Source organism: Dryobates pubescens, chromosome 24 (genome assembly GCF_014839835.1).
Source record: "Dryobates pubescens isolate bDryPub1 chromosome 24, bDryPub1.pri, whole genome shotgun sequence".
NCBI classification, from domain to species: Eukaryota; Metazoa; Chordata; class Aves; order Piciformes; family Picidae; genus Dryobates; species Dryobates pubescens.
In genome coordinates, this window is record NC_071635.1 from 4,132,996 (window position 1) to 4,153,773 (window position 20,778).

Sequence of the window (20,778 nt, forward strand, 5' to 3'; positions counted from 1 at the left end):
AAACACTGGACCAGAGCCCAGGGTGGCTGTGCAAACTCTTCCCCTGGAGATTCTCCAAACTCAGCAGGACAGGCCCTGAGTAACCTAATTTTACTGAACATGGCCTGAGCAGAGGGTTGGGACTGGATAACTTTCAGAGATCTCTTCCAACCCACAGGGTTCCATGATTCACAATGCTTTCTTTTTAGGAGGCAAGGTATGCAAGTAAAGCAAGAAATCTGGGCAGATGAGAGTAGCCCTGAGGATTGTCCCTCCTAATGGCCTGAGTTTGTATCATCTTTGGAAGAGGAGCAAATGCATTCCTTAGCTTGACAGCGAGGTCCTAAAGCTCCACTCCTGCTTTATGATCAGTTAAGTCAAAACATGATCCACGGTCCAAAGTCAGGAGCCCTTCCTTTCACCTCTTGCCCATTTCCAGCTCAGATCTTCACCTTTCCCCCATTTCCTCCTTCAAGTGCTTCCTCCTCTCCACCAGCCAGGCCACCCTTCCTCCTTTCCCACTTTCTGCCCTGTCTCTGCATTTCACAGGGCACTGAAGTTGAGACACCAATAAGGAGGGATAAGGGTGGGACTCAGTTTTAAGGTGGTACAAACAGCCCAATGCTTTCTCCTTGCATAGGCTTTTTCCAGAAGCTGACACATTCCAATTCATCCACCATCCTCCCTGAAGGTAAGGGGGACAGCCACCCTCCCTGATTTCTAATGCCAAACATTTCAGCCAGGAAGATTTATGTTGCTTGGGAAACAAATGCTGCCCGAGTGGCAATTCTTGTTTTCTCTGGGGATAGGGAACAGACTGAGACAGAAGTGTCCCACAGAACTGTCTCACAGAGCAGGGTCAGCCCACAGCCACAAAGGTCAAGGCTGGAGCGGGTTTTATAATGGAAACTACTCGAGAGCAATTTTACCACCCATACAGGAGTCACACTAATGCCACCCTAACAGCGACACCCATCCACAATACCAGGTATGCTGTCACCTTTTTTCAGTCTGGGTTTGTTGGGGTTTTGTGGGGATTTTTTATCCCCCCAACTCAAGTAAGAGGTTCCCAGTATTTTTTTTCCAGCATTTGGGTGTTGATCCAAGAACCAGTGCAGAATTTACCTATTAAACTGTCAACAACATTGTACAAAACGAAGAAAGCAGAAAATCCCCTAAAAATGTCTGTGCTAGCATTACTGAAAGAAAAAGCTTACTTTAGCTTAAGTAGTAGAGATCTATGTTTGTGGAGGAAAGGGTCCAGAGGAAAATTACATATTTGTGGTTTAGCTGGGAGTCATGCTGTCTATCCGTATGCATAACACGTGGTTGCAGATTCATAATAAACAAGACTTTCCAACAAAAAAATAAGTTCAAGATTCATCTTGTGTGTGTAAAAAGAGAGCAACTCATTTTAATCCATCTTCTTTATATGGTTCTTGAAGCCAGCAATGCAAGTATACAACTTTTCCTTCCAGAAAGCACATACAGAAAGTAAAACAGAACAAGAGATCAAAATACAAATGGGAAGTGTGGCAGCCACCCTGTACTTGCCCCCCTGCAGCAGTTTCCTCAAGAGAGATGTTTAAATTCCACTTCCCATTTCTGTGGATTACTCTAGTTCACATCAAAAATGACTGGTTACTCAGGCAGAACTGACTTATGGAAAGAAAAATTGTTTAGAAGAATCTGGAGACACTATGAAAAGACTTTTCATGCATGTAGGAAAACGTACAAACCCAGCTATAAGCGGGGGAGGAAAATCCTTCAAGGTCTGGTTCACACTTGATTTATACTTTATCATTATCTATTATGGTGCAAATTATGCATATACTTTGTAAGGGGGAAAAAAACATGACAAAATCTGTGGTAAATCTAAGTGAAACTTCATTTCCTCAGTATTTTATGGATGTTGCTATAGCTATCAGAGAGATTACAACCAGTAATGCTTCACTTGAGCTAGAATAATCTTGTCCTCCATTAAAAGGAAAGGGAATCAACCTCGTGTGGCAAAAAGTAGTCATTGTCTATACTAAAAGACATTTTTATGCTCCACAGTAACCCAGAAGAGTAAAGCCTCAAGATTCAGTGCCAGTCTCACCAGAATAAAAGGATTATGCTGTAACAGAAACAGAGACAAAGGCTTTAACACCTAATAAAGCTGCCTTCACACTGCTCTGCTTTTGCACTCAGACCACATAATCTGTCACTTAATGTGTTGCATGTTGAAAATTACTGACACCTAAACAACTTACAGCATTTTAACTATATAGTGAGGTTTTTATATTTCACTCACTGTTACAGATGCCAACAGCTCCACAGAAAGCCATTTCCCCATCAAATTCTTACAGCATCAGAACACCTTAATCATCAACTACGTGTTCACAGCAACTCCACCAATTAAAAGAAATCAAAGTAACAAAAAGTACTGAGAATGAGAAAGACTGCAGAGAGGCCAGTTGCAATAAACCCCCCACAATGACCTCCTTGTGTGCTCTTGCCTGGTTCACTCTCCTTGCAGTCCACTGAAGTTTACAAATAACTGCTGCAAAACCAGCTTCTGTATCCTGTTGTTGCATTTCACTGTTCAGCCATATACTGCAGCCACAGTTGAGTTTAAACACTGAATGTTATTTTATAATACTCATTATACTGGCTTTTACATTAAGGAGGAAATTATGTTAGATCACTGCTTTATTTGGTTTCTTGATGTTTTAATTCTCTCAAGGACTATGGTTCACTTTATTCATGACAGAAATTACAAATTTAATTCAGTAGAATGGATGAAGTTTAACATTGTCAAAATTATCAGCTCATCTAAGCAATAAAAATAATTAAAGGAAGCAAGATCTACGTGCATCAGTCTCATAGATTTCCAGTTTCTCTATGATGTAAACAAAAGCTTGTGTGTGTGTATATATAAAAGCTAGTTTTATATACATATAGTTAATATATCCCTGAGAACTTTGTTTATCAAGTATGTATTTCCATAGCTGAATCATAGAATGCCAGGTTGGAAGGGACCTCTAGGATCATCTGGTCTAACCTTTACAGTTGTTATATATAAACAACCTAATGGTTTATATTGCTGAGGGTTGGTTTGATTTCCACTGCATCAGGACAGAGCTGTATTATTAACTTTTAAGTCTGTATGAACAAGCTTTTGATGTAAAGAGTAAAACCTGAAGTTAAGCTCAGAAAGAATATTGTGCTAAAAAACTACGTCCAACAAACCTGCCCAGACCCAATTCTTATTCCTGTGTTGGTTTACACAGTAACTGTAACTCATGCCAGCTGAACTACTCCTGACTTTGCCATATCTGAAAAATTCAGAAAGGATTTATTAAATCCACATTTGTTGTTTATTAACAGTGTTTGTCTGCAGATTCTTGTGAGTTGATGCAAAGTTCCATGAAAAATCTGGTGAATATAAAGCATAAAGGCCACAATGTCTTGCATAAAGCACACAGAAACCCCACACATCCTTAGTTATCCTCTGTCCAAAAAGGACAACATGAAGTTTCTTATTCTTCCCCACATACAAAGTGTTTAAATTCTCTGCCTATGTTTTGTGTTCCTGTAGAGAGAGATGAAAACCCCAAGCAGCAGGCAGTTCCTCCTTCCCTTCAGACATAAGGGTATGCTCCTGAGTAAGCTGTACACAAGCAGGAAAAGTCTGATGAGGAGCAGTGCCAAGTTTGGGTGCTATCAATTTCCTGGGCAATTGATGAGAAGTTCTCATCTCAAAGTAAGGAAACCAGAGCAGACTGCAGACACTAACACATGTGTGGAATCACTTAGGTGAGTTGTCTTTTCTCCTGGTGTCCCAGACTATCCTGCATGCAGCCTTCCTCCTGATTCTCTGCAAAGCCACCCCTCCTTGGAAGGATGCTACTCCACATTCCCATATACTGCTCCAGCTATAGTTCTTCACAGAAGAAAGACTTTCCTGCCCTCCAAAGCACAACAACTCTTGCTGTCTGGCAATGCCACAGTTCCAGCCCCAGCTAGGCTACGCAAGCTGATCTGTGTACAACTGGCTCAGACCTCTCAGAGCAGACATGGCACCGTTTCTGCTTGGCAGTCCTACTTACCTCTAAATACCCTGACTTACAAAGCCATTTGGGGACAACCTGTCCTGTCGCCAAAAGGGCTTCATTTATCACCTGAAGGGCTGCCACATGTCAGAAAAATCTGCTGTGGACTTTCAGGGAAAGAATGAAGACTTGAGCCTGCTGTAGCTGGTTAACGGGTCCTGTCTGCTTGCTGTATCTTATATGTGGGCTCTAAAGCTAAGGGAGAAGGTGGCAGCAGGTAGAGAAGGATATGTTGTGAGGAAGCCACTGTCACGTGAAAGCCAGAAGATTCTGAATACCTGGTCCTACCTCACTGCACATATCATTTTGCTGTGCACAGCTTCTGACAAGAAAGCAGCAGAACTCCTTACAGAAGCTACACAGAGAGATGGTGTAAATCTATTAGACAAATACTACCCAAATTCAGCACAAACCCTGCAATAGCAAAGTCAACCTGGGAAAAAAAATCCAAACAACATTTTTACCAGGTTTGAATCAACAGGTTTCCGGGGGGGGGTAGAGCTAGGTTGGGCTGCTAATGCAGTTCTTATCTGTGGGGACGTCATAAAACAGAATTACCAAGGCAGGCTCCAAATCAACATTAAAAGAAACAATAACATGGTGTAAGTGTTACACCATCAAAAACATGTGGGTTGCTGGACTACAAATCAGGGTGCTAAAATACAGCTTTACCTAGAGTTAAATGGAGGACTGAGAAATCAACGTTTACCAAAAAGAAGACAAAGGCCAGAAAACAGGACAGTGAATTTCTTGGTGAAGAGATTACTAGTTTCCTTACAGATTTTATTTCCAAATCTCCAAATTAAAAAATTGGAAGCATAATTACATGTAACAGCTGTAAAAGAAATAGTTATACACGATGACAAATCCTTGGTGGGTATTTGCTCAGCAAAGGATGTAAGCTTTTAATATAACTTGATGTGTAATCTCACAAAGAAAAAGCACTAGGCTCTCCAAACACTAAGGCTTAACCTACATTTACATATTTCACTTTATTACAGTCATCTCATCGTGGTCAGAACCTGAGAACACACAGCAGTGCTAAAAATTAAGCTCAGGTACGAACTGCTGCAGCCCAGCACAAACTGCTGGAGCTCTGTTACTAAAGAAACTTGAGCTGTTTGCCTAGAAATTTCCGACCACAATAAACCAGAAGAAGCAGGCCAGATTACTCAAGAAATACTGGGAAAGGAGAAAACACCAATATTGCCAAAGACTGATTAGGAAGAAAGGGCTTTGAGCCCTGCAAAGTTTTCTCAAGGGCTGAAAGTTCAGCAAATGGATTGTGCATCATTTTCTTTCTCGTACAATTCAGCAGTGCTCACTTTCTACTACAATTACTTTGATAGAATGAACTGAGGTAAGGAAAGGAAGGAATACAAGCACTAAGTATCACTAAGGAATAATTGGAGGTGAAAAGAATGAGCAAATCCTGTATTTTTTTCAACACATTTTCTTATACATGTTGCTTAAGTGGCAAATAGACATTGGACAAAGGAGAACAGGGAATAGTATTTCTAATCCACTTTCCTTTTAGGCATTTTTCTTACAGTAGCATTAGGCACCGTGACTACATAGCTGGATAAAGAAGAATAAAAACATGGATTTCTTCAAATAGATGAATAAAATATAGACATGCCTGAAAAACTAACTGAATTAATTATAATAACCCAGATACAAAGTGGCCTTCATTTGAGTAATTATGCAAACAAGGAACTGTTGTAACCACACTAACTGGAAGAGGGTTTTTTCAGGCAGGTACTCAGGCAGGGCTGGCAGAGCAGCCCACAGTAGAAAACACCACCACCAGAATAAAAAGCTTACAGCCAAACCCTAGCTTGCAATTCTGAGTCATGAAAACCTTCTCTCAGACAGGTCTAGAGCATGGCATGTTTTCTGAAACAGAAAGAATTGGTCTGCAATCCTTTGACTGATGTGTGCACCTAGCGCAGGCAGTGATGCATACAATTTGTGCTGACTTACAGGACCCTACCTGCCTGTCGCCTTGTGCTGACTTACAGGACCCTACCTGCCTGTTGCCAAAGCTGTCATGGCCTGTCTACATTTCAAGTCATATATTCACCAATGCAAATGCTGTATGTGGAGCAGCCAGCCTGCCACAGAGGATCTGCACTACATCTTAATATTGGTCCAAGCTACTCAAACCAGGGACATGCAATCACATGAAATCAATTTAGACATTTGTTTCAACTAAGATCTGCTGTGCACTTCAGCAGCTACACTTCATTGTTTTATTACTGGTTTTATTCAGCCTCCCTGGCTTGTTCAAACTCACAGTCTAGTTCCAGCAAAGCATGGGTGGATGACTTCTGAGTTAGGCTAGCACCAGATGTGTAGCCACTACTTTCCAGAACTGCAGAAGAGCTGCACCTCTTCCTGTACATTCCCCTGTCTAACACCACTTTACAATGCAAAAAATTTGGCTGGGCTAAAACAACACAGCCAAACCCACTCTTCCTCTTAACCAAACTCACATGTGAAGCCTCTAAGCTTTTGAGGCTGCATAGACAATTTTTTTCAGAGATTCAGCATTTAATTTTCAAATGTGCTACATTTGTTTTCTATTTATGGTTATTATTAAAAGGAAGGAGATGATTCTTCCCCAGGCATGAAACAATTGTATTAGTCTAAAAACATCAAGATGACCAGTATTTGTTAGTTAAAAATGATCATGAGAAGGACTAACCAGAAGAATGAGCAAGCACACTGGCCACGGACTTTTAGAGTACCAAGCATGTGTGTCTGTTTAAACAGTCAGTGAGATGACTAGCTTTTCTGACAACTTTTGAAAACAGCTGGGGGCAGAGGAACAAGATGGACATGAAAATCCCATCCTTCCTCATAAATCTCAGGCACAGCAAATATTCTTTTGAGAGAGAGATCCCTAGTATATAATTCAGTTCTGAAAAACCCATGTACAACTCTTTAAATACCAAAGTATTTATCTGTTCCTGCTGTTTCTAAAGCAGGGAAACAGACACTCCCAAATGTATATATATTTTTTTTTTCTTTCCATAAATACTTGAGCAGAAAACATACAGTTCCGGAAATAAAAGGAGCACAGCTTTCCACATCTACCTATCTTTCCTACAGAAAAAACAGGATCACAAACCCAAAACAGGATAAAATAAGCATCTTGGTAAAAACAACACTACCGACACTGGTCTTTCTCATTTTGCAACATATGCTGCTAGAAGAAATCCTGCAGGTCTCAAAAAGCCATGAGCAGTGCTGGAAATAACTCCTCCTACACACTGCTCAAAAAAACCCCAAACACCTGGCAGAGATAGCTCGTTGATGGCACAGCAAGAGCTCAAAGATGACAGAAGTATATGGTGCTTTAGGTGGTCTACTGAGATACTACATCCAATAGTGGAATTAGAAAGGAGTATCACATTATAAAGAAACAGTCTTGTCTGCAGTTATTTGCACTTGACCTCTCTGAGCTGCTATTTGTTACTTTGTATTTTCCTTCAATTTTCTAGATTGTTGTCTACTGTATAAAGCAATTAAATGTTCCTACCAATATTGGGATGCTTCAAGAGGCGACAGATTCGAGCTTCTCTTTCCAGTTTCTGGTGATCTACAACAAAAGAAAGAAAAGGTACTATTAGTATGGAGGGTAGCGTAGGTCAGTGTATTTGCATTGCAGAAGCCAAAACCCCCCCACAGTCTGGTATGATCCTTAGAATATACTTCCTTTATTTAGTTCCATTAAGATTTTACATTCAAACTGTTCATAATAATGAATTAGGTTCCTGCATCCAGCCACTTATCTGATGGAGTACCACAGGCAGTTCCATTAGAAAAAAAAAATCAAGCTGCCAATTTACTGGGGCAATATTCATGCCATGACCTGTAATTATCAGGCAATAAACCTCATTACCACATTAATCAAAGCAGGAATAACCTGAATCTCCAGCATTGCCTTAAATCCTACCCATTAACTGCTTTAATGACAGCCACACAGTTGGACACCCAACAAGAGTGCCAGCACTCCTGCCACCAGGCACTCCCACCACCCTACCATGCTACAGGGATTTCCAATAACTTCTGACCAGCAGCTATTCTTTCCCCGGCAGAACTAATCTCTCTCTCAGACTGATTATTCATTAACATGAAGATATTCTGAACATGTAGGTCCAGGTGTACCATCTGCTGGCTCTTCCTCTCCCAGCTCTTTGATTCTTTTTAACCTTCAAGCCTACGTGAAGGCTGTAGATCTAAACCACCAAACCCTGATAACACCCCTGGAGATAAAATACTACAACTTGCATCAAGCTCCATTTTACTGAAGCCAGCAGCTTCATACTGCAAATAACTGAAGGTCTTCAGGTGTGTTAAAACATCTAGTGTCTCTCAGGCAGGATAAAACACACACAGGTAACTTGGGCAATAAAATACATAATTTGGAGAGAATAAAAGCAGCCAGCTACTGCCTAGTACATTTCTGTGATTCAAACACACTTCTGGTGCATTTATTCTCACTTTCTGCAGTACAACTTCTGCGACTGCTAAGAACACCAAGCTTTTGTCAAGAAGCAGAAATGCAGCACAATTTTTTTTTAACATTAGCTCAAAATAATTTTTCAAAACTAGGAGAGAAATAAACTGTAAAATGCTCTTTTGCTATTATTTTACCTAGCTCAAATGTGATAGACAGGGATATTGTAATAACCAAATCCTACCCTATTTGCATGAGAAAATTAGTCAGCTTAACCCTCTTCTGTGATTATTGTTAATTGGACCCAAAAAGGGGTAATTTTCAATTTCAAAAGTTCAAACTATATTTAAAAGAATAATAAAAAAATCTACAGGGTAAGTCAAAGCTCTTTTATAAACTTAAACTCTTCTGCTGGTTCTATGTCAAGATTTTTAAATTCAGTTGCAGCAAGTCTGAAACACAAGCACAGACCTATCCAGTTACAGCATCTTAATGCCCATCAGCTTTGGCTGTAACTTAATCCTGGGTTGACCAATTGCCATTTCATACACAGCCCACTGGGAGACAATCTGAAATGCAAACTAACCTCAGCTTGTTTTAGGAGAATAAAGAAAATACTATCAGTGCCTCAGAAGAAAAAAATTAAAAACTCAAGGCCCAGGTAGATAATTTGGCAGAAGATGTCTAACTCAGGTGCATACCAGCAGTATTTTAAAAGGCTGTTCTGTACTACCTCCATCTATACTGACAGGATTAGCCAGCATAGCTAGAAACCTGGAAGGTGTCTGGGAGTCTTTATGAAATGCTAAATACATCCTATGTTGACTCTTCAGGAACAACGCTGAGATAATAAAACACTTCAATTCCAACTTTGAATATAAAGTAGAAACAGTTGAAATTCCTTTGCTGTTAATTGCTATCCCACAGCTTCTGAACTGACACATTATAGGATTAATTTCTCACCTACACTAAGCATTGCTGGTTTAACTGCTATCACACTACACTGAACGGACAGAGCAGGTGGATACCACCTGGGTGAGACAATCTTGAGCACCAACCCATACAATGCATGAGGAACATGACACAAATGTTCCTCCTGCTCCACTGGACTGACAGTAAACTAAACCACATGAAAAACAAACAAAAAAACCCAGACCAAAAAAAGCATTACTTCAAAATTTACTAGATGATATCAACTCTCAAATGACAGAGCATAAACTAGATGGAGCTCTTTCCTTTAGCTGAAAAAAACCCAACCAACTTATCACATCTAAATCTGCAAGATTCTGGCAGCCTTTGTTTCCCACTGATGTCTCTTGAGATTTTAGCATCAGCTGCATAAAGAAATTAAGAATATCTAAACATGGTCATGTACTGAAATGTTTGGAAATGACAGCCACTGTAACTGTAATTCATTTATTCAACTGCATAAATTCTTACATACTGAACTTCGTATTGCTAACTGATGCTTCAGCTAGCACATTTCTCTAAAAGAAATACATTTCCCTTGTAAATTAATACTATTTCTTAGACACAAAGCTTCACACTGTAAGGCCTGCCAATTAGAAGCACCTAGTGAATACAATCCTTAGTGTTACTTCCAGCTTATGTGTCAAGAGAGTAAAGCCATGCCCTACGTTTCACAAGCCCACAGCATTCAGTCAGTGCTGTGCCTGTGGAGACTCCTTCAAAAAGTGCCATACAAGAAGAGAATCATTCTCTAAACTATCAGATTCTAGTAAAAGGGTAAGTAGCACACCATGATGAGATAGGGTTAACATTCAGCTCTCATTTACAGACATAACAGTGTGCTCAAATAACACATACAAGAGCTGAACATTTGCAGATACGAAGATGGGCTGAATTGTTATCACATGATTTATGAACAGTTACTGCATTGATTAAAAAGCACTGATATTTTTGTAAATTACAATAAAAACATGTAGTCAGATATGCTGCAATACATAAAGATTACATTATTTTCATTAACTGCATTGTAACATGCCCACATTTTCACCCCAGACTTTACCAGTACATTGACTGGTGCCAATTAGGTGGTACCTGGTGTCACATAAATTACAATAATGAGCTCTCTGCATCTACCTCATGCAGGCTTTTTTTTGTGGCAGAAGAGTTGTTACTATACTTGTTATAAAAGGAAATGCTAAGACAATGGAGATACCTCACAGCAGGCACAGTGTGTCATGAGGCAGCAGAAGCAGTGTTAAATATTGCTTGAGTCAGAGATTTAGGTGGACATTAAGGTCCAGAAGATATCAGCTGCAAAGAAATAGAGTAATCCTCAGTGTTACTGAAGGGGTGTAAGAAAGCCTGCACTATGGTCATTGTTGTGGGGGGGACAAATCCAAATTGAACCTTGTGAGGTACCCAAGAAGACAATTTGCCTTCAAAGTTTGCATGTTTCTTCTCCAGGTTTCAGGCTCCTTCCTTCCTCCACTCAGCTTATTTACAAATCCATCCGACTGCAAATGCTGTACATAAATATCTATTTCTGTCCCCATGTTTTCAGCTAGGTTTCAATTACTGGTGATCTGAAGGTGAATGTCAAAGGGCAGATCAAACCGAAATACTTTGAGCACTCAGCTTCCAAACATCTGAAGCATAATAAGGTGCACCACTGCACCAAGACATGACTAGGAAGGAAGTGTCTTGCCATGCTGAGTACAACCAGAGAAATTAACCAGCAGGCAGTAAAATCCAGTAAAACCTGAGAAAGTCTGTGAGCATGCCTAGCATAAAATGTTTATGCCATTCCAGCATCAGAGGAAGAGCTCTAGAAAAAAATAAATTCAAGAGGAGGTGACTTACTAAAACCAAAACATTAGTTCCTCTCATTTTTTACTATAATTCACCAGATAAAACTGTGTTCACCTGTCAGTATGAAAAAGGAAGAATGATTACCAGTAAGAGGAAACCAAGCTTTAAAGCCAAACATACAATGAAAAGAGAACATGCCAGTACACTTGTACACTCACTTCCTTTGCTCTCATTTACCTATACTTGATTACAAAAGGTTTCCTGTGCTGTCTACATAAGAAACTGTAAGATAATGAAATGAAAAAAAAACAAAACCAAAAAACCCAAACACAAAAAATACAAAGAAGCAGCTCAAAAAGCAGCAGAGCAAGTGCAGAAGGAATGAATTCTAGATCATTTTAGGAAAGCAAGCCTTCATTTGTGAACAATGGCATCTATCACAGCAACAGCCAGTTATGGAGACTGGAAAAGATCGCTGCCTGTGAAACACTGATACCATCAGAATGGAGGCAGAATAACACAGGTTTATTAATGGAACAAACCTTGCAGCCAGCTACAAATAACTTTAATGTGACATGTAGCAAAGAAACAGAAAAAAGAAAAAAGATTGAATGCACTGAACCATAAAAAATTTAGCCTTTACAACACCTAATGAAATTCTGTGAAATCTGAAAGAAACAGAATATGGATGCGTAAAGTCTGGGGTACTGACAGGCTGTCTGAATGTATAGAGTTGAACTATTCTACTTCCTGTGATGACTTTCTAAGACACTAAAACCTGATATTACAATTTAGGCAAATAAAGTAACAAATTATTTAAGTGGCATCAAAATCTATTTGCTTACAAGAACTTACATACATAGACTGGACCATCTTCTTGAATTGAGTCATAATACATTTTATAATCCCAGAGGAATATAAATAATGTCTCTATTGGATATCTCTTCTACTGCAGTGTCATGATTCTTAATTCAAAGTGCAGATCCTGCATGGCCACCCAAACTGAGCAAGGCAGAAATGTCTATCACTCACCACCTACCAACATAGGGATCTAAAACTGAAAGCAATAGCTCTTTCTAACAATAGTTTTGTGTTTTTCTCGTTGTCATTTTATTATTAGAGCTTGCAGCCCACAGTGAACAATCTAAGTGCATCTCCTCAATTCTAAGTTTTACATCTGTAGCTCCTGTTGCTTGCCTTTGCATTTCTTCCTTTTGCAAACACTGCCTGGATATATTATTATGCAGTGTGAGATGATGTATACTTTCTCACACAGCTTGCTTAATCCTTCTGAGGATGGTCTCTACAAGCTGGCTGCTTCCTCCACCGCTTTCATTTTTTCCCATGTTTCTCTTTAAACAGCTAAATGAAGAGAAAACAAGGAGCTCTAAATCCCAAGAGGCTCTTCAGGCTTCACTGCAGCATACCTTAAAAGCCTACCCAGCCCACCCTGGCCCTGTTACATTCTCCCAAGAAAATCAGAAGATGACTGCGCAAATTCTGACAACAGGATGTGCCAGGACACAGCTATACTTTCTTTCTAGCATTAGTATTATTCTGACTAAAAACAATATTTTATTTGGCTCACTCTGCACAGAAAAACAAAGCTCCTGTTAAAAGGAAACCTTAGGAGGCATTAAAACCTCTCCTCCTCATGCTTTGTTTCTATTAGAATGTAAACTACTTTGTCGCAGAAGGTAACCTCTGTGCACCTAAAATCTCACCAGAATAAGCTGTTCCATCTTAACAAGAGAGATCAAGAGACTGTTCCCTGAGACAAAAGGTGTTTAAGGTCTTTGAACTGATGGGAGTCAAGCTCACAGCTTTGAGCCTGCTTAGGAGATGAAGCCCTTTGCTAGAAACTTAAGCCCTGCTCCACGTAATTTGTAGGCAGCTCAGTTGCCGGGTAGGACTCAACCACCCACCCTGTTAGAAGATTCTGGCCCATGCAAAGACATACCAAACATCTCAAAATATTCAGGCAGGTAGCTGCTGGATGGGAATTTTCATGAGCACCAGATGGGCAAGGCCCCTGAAATCTGCCTGCACTGTGTGAGGTGTGACCCATGATCACTATACACAGGATATCGCAAGATCAAGGGTTTAGAACTGCACACAGCTTAGATGGCCTGTGTTTCACTGAGACACAAAGTCTCTTCTTTGTGCTTTTCTGTCACAGAAATGCCAGATTTTTGCAACCTATGTGACAAAGGACTCTTCCAACCTATTCTATTCTATTGGGAGGCATGCAAGCAGGCTGACATTCTCTCTACTAGTGTGTACAGTGCACAGCTATTCACATACCTTCCAGACCCTGAAAAAAAGACACAGAGCTGAAGGTTTGCCCCCCCAGACAGCAAGCACATCTAGAGGTGCTGCAAACTCCCATGCCAGGACCTCCCCTGCTTTGTACTGGTTCCCTGTATAATTTTTAAATTAAATCATTCAAAAAAAACCTAACTTGCCCAAGCAGAAGCTCTGTGGCAAGTTCACAGCCTGCATCAACCCTGTTAATTGCTAAGGCCACGCATGCACACAAGAAAAGGCAGATTCACAGCAATGTTGTCCTGTTCCCACACAGGAGTCGTAGGCAGACCATGCTTCCTGGTGGGAACACAGCTTGTCCAAACAAACGTGCCCCTCTCACTCCTGAGGAATAAAAAGGACTAGCAGAAACCAGCCTCTGGATGATGTTGCTGCAACACAGTGGCAGATAGGAAGTTAATCCAGCTCTCCCTTGAGAAACAAATGTGCCACGTGTAGTAAAAATACGTAACATTGAAATGTTAAGAGTGCCATAAACTCTTCCATATGTGCAGGTTCCAGGCCAGAAAAACCCCACAGAACTGCAAAATTTTCTGTGGGGGTTAAAAAAAAGGCATTAAGGACAGTTTACCTTTCAGGACTACAAAAGCATTCAGTGTGATGCCTGGGTTACCTGAAACAGCTGCCATGTGCTCACTCGATACATTTTTTCCCTGGCAGTTATGCAAACCCAATCTTTGTAAAACACACATCGACAGAGCAATACATTCCCATCACCAGCCTGACTTTGTCACTTCTCTGACACCTCTCTAGAGCATGGTGAAGTACTCCAAGTATCCCAAAATGTAAATATTTGTGGTTTAAGGGTATATTGTGTAAGAGGAATAGTGTTGCAACAGTGCCCTGCTTAGTCTAGGAATGCAGTTCATACACCATCTAACTGCATCAAATACATTGTAAAACTCTCTCTGAGGAAGTATTAAGGCTCTGGAAACAGTCCAGGTCTATTTCTTAGAAATGATCGTTTCTGTAAGTTGAAGTCATTAGTGGAACCCAACAATATTACACAGCCCTGACTGAGATGGTTCTTATAAGGATAATTTATAGACCTTTAGCAATCTGCAACCCAATCATTTTCAGCCTCTAAGATAAAACCAGAACTACATTTATCCACCTAGAAGTCCATCACGCAGCCCTTTCCATTCCCCATTACAGCAGTGCTCACAGATAAACCTCACATACTCCCTCCTCTATTCTTAAAGAAGGTATACAGTCCTTCCATTCCCAAAAGCACTTTTTCCAAAATCAATGTTCCAGCATTCACTACCTGCTCCTGGAGAAATATCTCAAAATACAGGTTTAGTTATTCCCTTTTCCCTAGTATCTATAACTAAGAAAGTGGGACATTCTTATAATAAACAATTACAGACACTGAGAGTACTCATCTGACCCACCCCTCCTAATGTTTCCTGAACAGAAGCACACTCCAGGTGTTCACTGTCACAAAGACATCTTTTCCACGGATACCCGGCTCTATAATGGATAAGAACATACAACAACAATAGCAGAGCCAATTCTTTTATTAGGCCATTGGGCAAAAACATCAAGAGACCAGAAATCAGGGCACAGAGTGTGCCTCCAGTTATTTCTGTGGCTGTGCTTGCACACACACTGCTATTCAACCATGCTTCTGCATATCAAGGAAAAGCAAAATATATTAATGCAAGATGCTTTGTAAAATAATCAATAAACCCCACACCTGTTGATTTTCCAGTTCTGCCCCTGGGCATTAAGAAAACAAAAGGCACATTTGTGCTCAGCTGTGAAAGCCACCAACAATAGCAATTTTCAGCTGGCTGATGTTCCTGCAGGGCTTTTTTCCACTTCCCACCCACTTTATATGTTAATATTTCAGCCTTTAGAGCATGTGAGAACTGGATAAATAGACACAGGGACTTCATTCCTACCTACAAAGCACAGATTGCACAGAGACAAGTGTCTTCAGGCCACTGTATCAAGACACTTAAGCCCTGATCTGTGACAACTGTGTCCAAACAGAAGGCAGGACATGCCGGTATTTCCTCTGTTTCTAGCACCACGGCTGAAATTGAGGAGCACATGATTTGAAGTGAGGAGTAAAAGGAGTAAATAGAATATGCGACATTAATAGCAAAGCACTGAGCCAAGAAGATTTTACTTCATATGATTTGTGTTTAATGATGTCCAAAATGGACAGGAGAGACCAACAGAATGACTATAAGGATGCAGACTGGGTTTTACTCAAACATTGGAAATCTTTAAACAGTTCTTAAAAGCAGTGCTCACACAGAGCTGAGTTCAAGCTAATAAATGCTATTGCCCACCTCCCCCAGCCCCACTGCAGAGGATTTAAACAGCCAGCTGGTGATTCAGTTACTTCACTCTACAAGAGAAGTGACTTAGAAAAGCAAGAACACCACTAGTAAGAGTCTGAAACTGCTGCATTGTCCCAGCAAGCCACACTGGCACAAGTGAAAACAACTTTAAACAAGAGAACAGAACGGAGTTATTGTCTACGTGCATTTAGTCTGTTTCTGGGTTAAAATACTCTCATTAGGTTACAGGTGATAAATCTCCACTTTTAAAATTTATGTATATGAAAATGTATGTACAATTATATATAGTCTATTTAGATACACATTTTGGGTATTATATAAACAGGACACCTACTGAAATTAAGTAATGTGCTGTAAAACTCTTCAATGCCAACGTAAACAGAAGGGCCCTGAGAGCCAAGTGTGATCACCATGTCACCCACAATCTCCACCCAACATTTCACTCTGTTCATGGTGTGTCTGATCATCTCTCCTCTACATCGTCTTTTTCATTTCGATCTTCTGTTCAGTGCAAGACTTTTGTTCATCTTAACAGGAAAACCTGAGAGCACTTTTCATCCTGAGTCTTCTCCTCACTACCTCTCTGTGTCCCTTATAGCAGCATGTATTCCTTTGTGACTCAAACTTGCAAGTTCTTTCAACTGATAGTCAGCCAAATTTACAGCCTTTCCACTTTTTAGACCATAATTTGGTTTGGCAACAATTCTATATGCAAGACTTGAACATATTTAAAAGCAGAACAATAAGGCTTATTTTGAGACTAAGCACTTTTGCTTCTTCAGAATACTGAAAAAAATTGTAAGTGCAAAATGCTGCCGAACCAGCACTTTAGTTCCATTAGTCACAGAAGGGACCTTGCAAGATCATCCAGTCCAACCCCCCTGCCAGAACAGAATCACCTAGGGTTAGGTCACACAGGAATGCATCCAAGCAGGTTTTGAAAGTCTCCAGTGAAGGAGACTCCACAACTTCTCTGGACAGCCTGCTCCAGGGCTCTGGCACCCTCACAGCGAAAGTGTTTTTCCTTATGTTCCCATGGCACCTCTTCTGCTCCAGCTTGCACCCACTGTCCCTTGTCCCATCATTGGACATCCCTGAGCAGAGCCTGGCTCCATCCTCATGACAGTGCTCTTCACATCTTTGTAAACATGAATGAGGGCACCCCTCAGGCTCCTCTTCTCCAAGCTCAAGAGCCCCAGCTGCCTCAGCCTTTCCTCATCAGGGAGATGTTCCACTCTCTTCAGCATCTTTGTGGCTCTGCCCTGGCCTCTTTCAAGCAGTCGCCTGAGGTTCTTCTTGAAGTAAGGGGCAAGAACCAGACACAGCATTCTAGATGTGGCCTCACCAGGGCAGAGTAGAGGGGGAGGAGAACCTCCCTTGGCTTCCTAACTACACCCCTGCTAATGCAGCCCAGGATGCTATTGGCCTTCTTGGCCACAAGGGCACATTGCTGGCCCACGGTCAAGCAACTGTCTGAAAGCCTTTCTGCACATCCTTTTGTGCTAACAGGTGTGACAGCTAGATGATGTGTTTGCAAAAATCACGTATTTAGTTTCCTACTTCAGTCAGAAATGCCTGAAGTAAAAGGAGTGTGTGCAGCACAAGTGAGTCAGCAAACAGAACTAATGGAAATGACAGCTTCATCCCATGCAGGGGGCACTTCCAACTTGGTGAGCAGTTTAATGACTTTTAAATGGAACTTCAGATTTGTGTAGCACAGTCATCTGATGGCTGTGTTCTATTAAACATAGAGGGGTTATTTTCCAGTCTTATGTTCCAGTGAGTCAAAATGAAGAGAAGTTGGTCTGCAAAACACTAAATCCTTGAGTACTTGCTCCCACATTTTCATATACCCTCTTCATAACACCAACGCTGAAAATGAGTGTTATTTAGCTGCTCCTGAATGAACAGCTCTAAACTGTAATTACAGAATTTTTTTTTATCCTGTTTCTTAACTCATTTCCTGCAGAAAGTTGCAGCAAGTTAGCAGGAAAACAACAGTATTTGGAAAAACACTCACAGGAATTGAAAGTAAGTTCAGAAAAATACATCATAAACGAGAAATGCCTGAAATTTCAGGCATTGACTCAGTAGTCCAACAGCACTAAAGCATTTGCTTGCCTTCAAATACTTCACCAGAGAGGGATGGTCTTAAGTACATACTTGAATGCCTTGATGAACTCCAGGCCTGCAGATCCAGTCTTAAAAACAAATAGTTCAACCCACTAAATCCATTAAGACGACTGTAAACTCTGAGCAGATTTTGCTTGACAACTAAAATTCTGGAGACACCTTCAAGTACCTAGGTGTACTCTGAAATATGTTAATTTTCACTCCAAATGCCGATAAAACACTATTGTCTAATAGTAAAAAGAAGAGCAATTGAAATGAAGCTTACTGCAAACCCACAAACTAGTCAGCTACAGCAGTATATAAGTTACAGTAGCAAACAAATCACAACCTACTGACTGATCCTAGCTAATTTTAATATCCATGAGTAATTACTGCACGTAAGACACTAGGTCTTGATGACTGCCCAGGATATCTACTTGGCTTGGACAGACATGAGTAAGTTACTGATTTTGAAGCTGCTGCACAGAACTTCTGAACTCTGACTTGAAGTTCTTCACTTTGGCAATGTTTATTTTTAGAAAGGCTATCAATGATTGCCATCTTTTGCCTCGATGTCATTTCTAGAACAAGATACTGCATGAACTGTTATTTTTTTTAACCAGATGACCACCAGTGAGGATATTCAGTCACCGACAGTTTAGGGAGGTTGGCGTGTTCCATATGTAGTAGAACTGAAATAAGAGCAGTCAAAGGCAGAAATTCCATTGTGCAGAAAAGGTCAACAACTTTCATTTTTAACATTTCCTGTAGTCACTGTTACTTTAAACATTACACATGACATATTCTATCAGAGACTAAGGCCTTCATTTATGCAAATCCACTTGAAATCACTGACATTTATCTTAATAAAAACTCATGGACTTCAACTCCCTAGGAGGAAACAACTGTAGAATTAGAATCAAGTGCAGAAAGAACAAAAACAATGGTTTGGCAACGATCATTATGACTCAGAGGAAATTTATTAAGCACATCAAAGCCAAAGTTCTTCATAACAAAAAGAAATGCTAAGAATACATAAGCACATGCCTAACAGGAATACTTCTGCAAAAATAACAGTAGGCTGTACTAGTCCTACAGGATTAAAGACACTACTCCACTAATAAAAATATCTTAATGACTAAACCTCAGTATTTCCCATATAGTAGGTCATAAGTAAAGGAGGTCTATATGGCCCATAAAAAGCTAAACCAGCAATAAACTTAAAAGAAAAGAAAATAAGAGTTCCACATTTAGTAGCAATTTTATTATCTTCCTTCCATTAACTTATTTTGAAAGAGGAAAGTGGCTGATGATTAACCCACCATACTAAATTTTTTCTGCTCTCTAAAGTTGCTAAGTCTTTGCTCATAACAGTAACAAATCTTCTCCTAAAATACCACGTACATGAAGATGTTTTCTGAAGCTTTCTCTTACAGCAATCTGATACCAGGGTTCTGATACAATCACCTCCAAGCTACATGAGTATGGTCTTACTCTAAAACTGTATCATCTTGACATAATTTTTAGAATCCCTTTCCTGCATATCACAATTCACTTAGTTTATCAAAACAATTTTTTTTAAGCTAATAAGCTACTACTGATTATTCTACTGCTATTAGTCTACTAAAACTGCTACTGAAGACCCAGAGCAGTTTTTAAATACATAAAGAAAAAGGCAGAGTATAACTGTTGAAGTATCACCACAAAAATTTCAGTCAGCACTCACTGGCGAATCCTTTGTGGAAGGTTACTGGTCTAATTGGTAGTTTTGTCCCCCAGTTTGAACAGATCTCTAGTTCTTTCAATTTGATTTTTTGACAACAATGCAAACCCACCATAACTGACTGAACCATGACAACACAAAAGGCTCTTGAAACAAAAACTAAACGTGCAAATCCTCCAAGTGTCTTGCCTCCTAATTCCCTATTTGTCTTATTTCAGTTAGACATTGATGATTCAACAGTTGCTATTATTTCACTCTTTATAAACATTGTGATTTAAGAAGTGCCCAGGCAATTAAGCCTGCAACTTTTCTTAATCAAGGTGGGGACAGAATAAACAAACAGAAGTAAAAGCAAGCACTACCAGATACTTCAACTTTTTCTGTTGACACATTTCTGGAATTTACTGTGTAAACAAAGCTCTTTTCCTTAATGTGTGCTTCCATTAGCTTCTGCACTCTGGGCCATACATTGTATCCTGAAGATAATCAAAGGAGCTGTAACTATATAGAAATCCCATATCAGATTAAGCCATCGAGTGCTGCAAGCACAAGTCCCAGGAGGCAAGCTGTCCTCTTTAATGGTCAGCGGCTGTAAGAAACCTGCCTGAGGGGATTTAAGCTTTTCCCCACTATTAGAGCAACTAACACTTGGACATCGGGACATGCAGTGTTAGCTCCCAAGCTGCCAGCCTTTTCCCCAGCTACTGAGCTTGAGAAACACTGGAAAACTGGGTTATCTCTCTGCTGGCAAATGAAAAGGGTAAGTAAAGCCTCAGGAAAATAAAAGGATCCTAGACTGCAGGGAGCACAGAGAGAAACAGAACTGTGAGGAAAAGCTGTCAAAAGGAGAAAACCCCAGTAATCCCACTATGTGAAAGAACACGTGAATGAACACGTGAAGCATTTCAGTTTCTCACAGCATCAGGTTCATCCCCGGTAAAACTTCAGCACTAAAGAAATGATCAATCTTTTGAAAACACGGGC

The 20,778-nt window shown here is 40.2% G+C and overlaps 1 protein-coding gene across 33 annotated transcripts in view; it reads right to left on the reverse strand.

Annotated features, from left to right (window-relative positions):
- The window catches only part of CAMK2D (calcium/calmodulin dependent protein kinase II delta), a 128,542-nt gene that overhangs the window by 72,069 nt on the left and 35,695 nt on the right, over positions 1–20,778 (reverse strand). For all 33 annotated transcript variants that reach the window (XM_054172589.1, XM_054172591.1, XM_054172587.1 and 30 more), the window contains one exon: positions 7,621–7,680. In XM_054172589.1, coding sequence (XP_054028564.1) covers positions 7,621–7,680 — 60 coding nt within the window. The remainder of the gene's footprint in view (positions 1–7,620; positions 7,681–20,778) is intronic.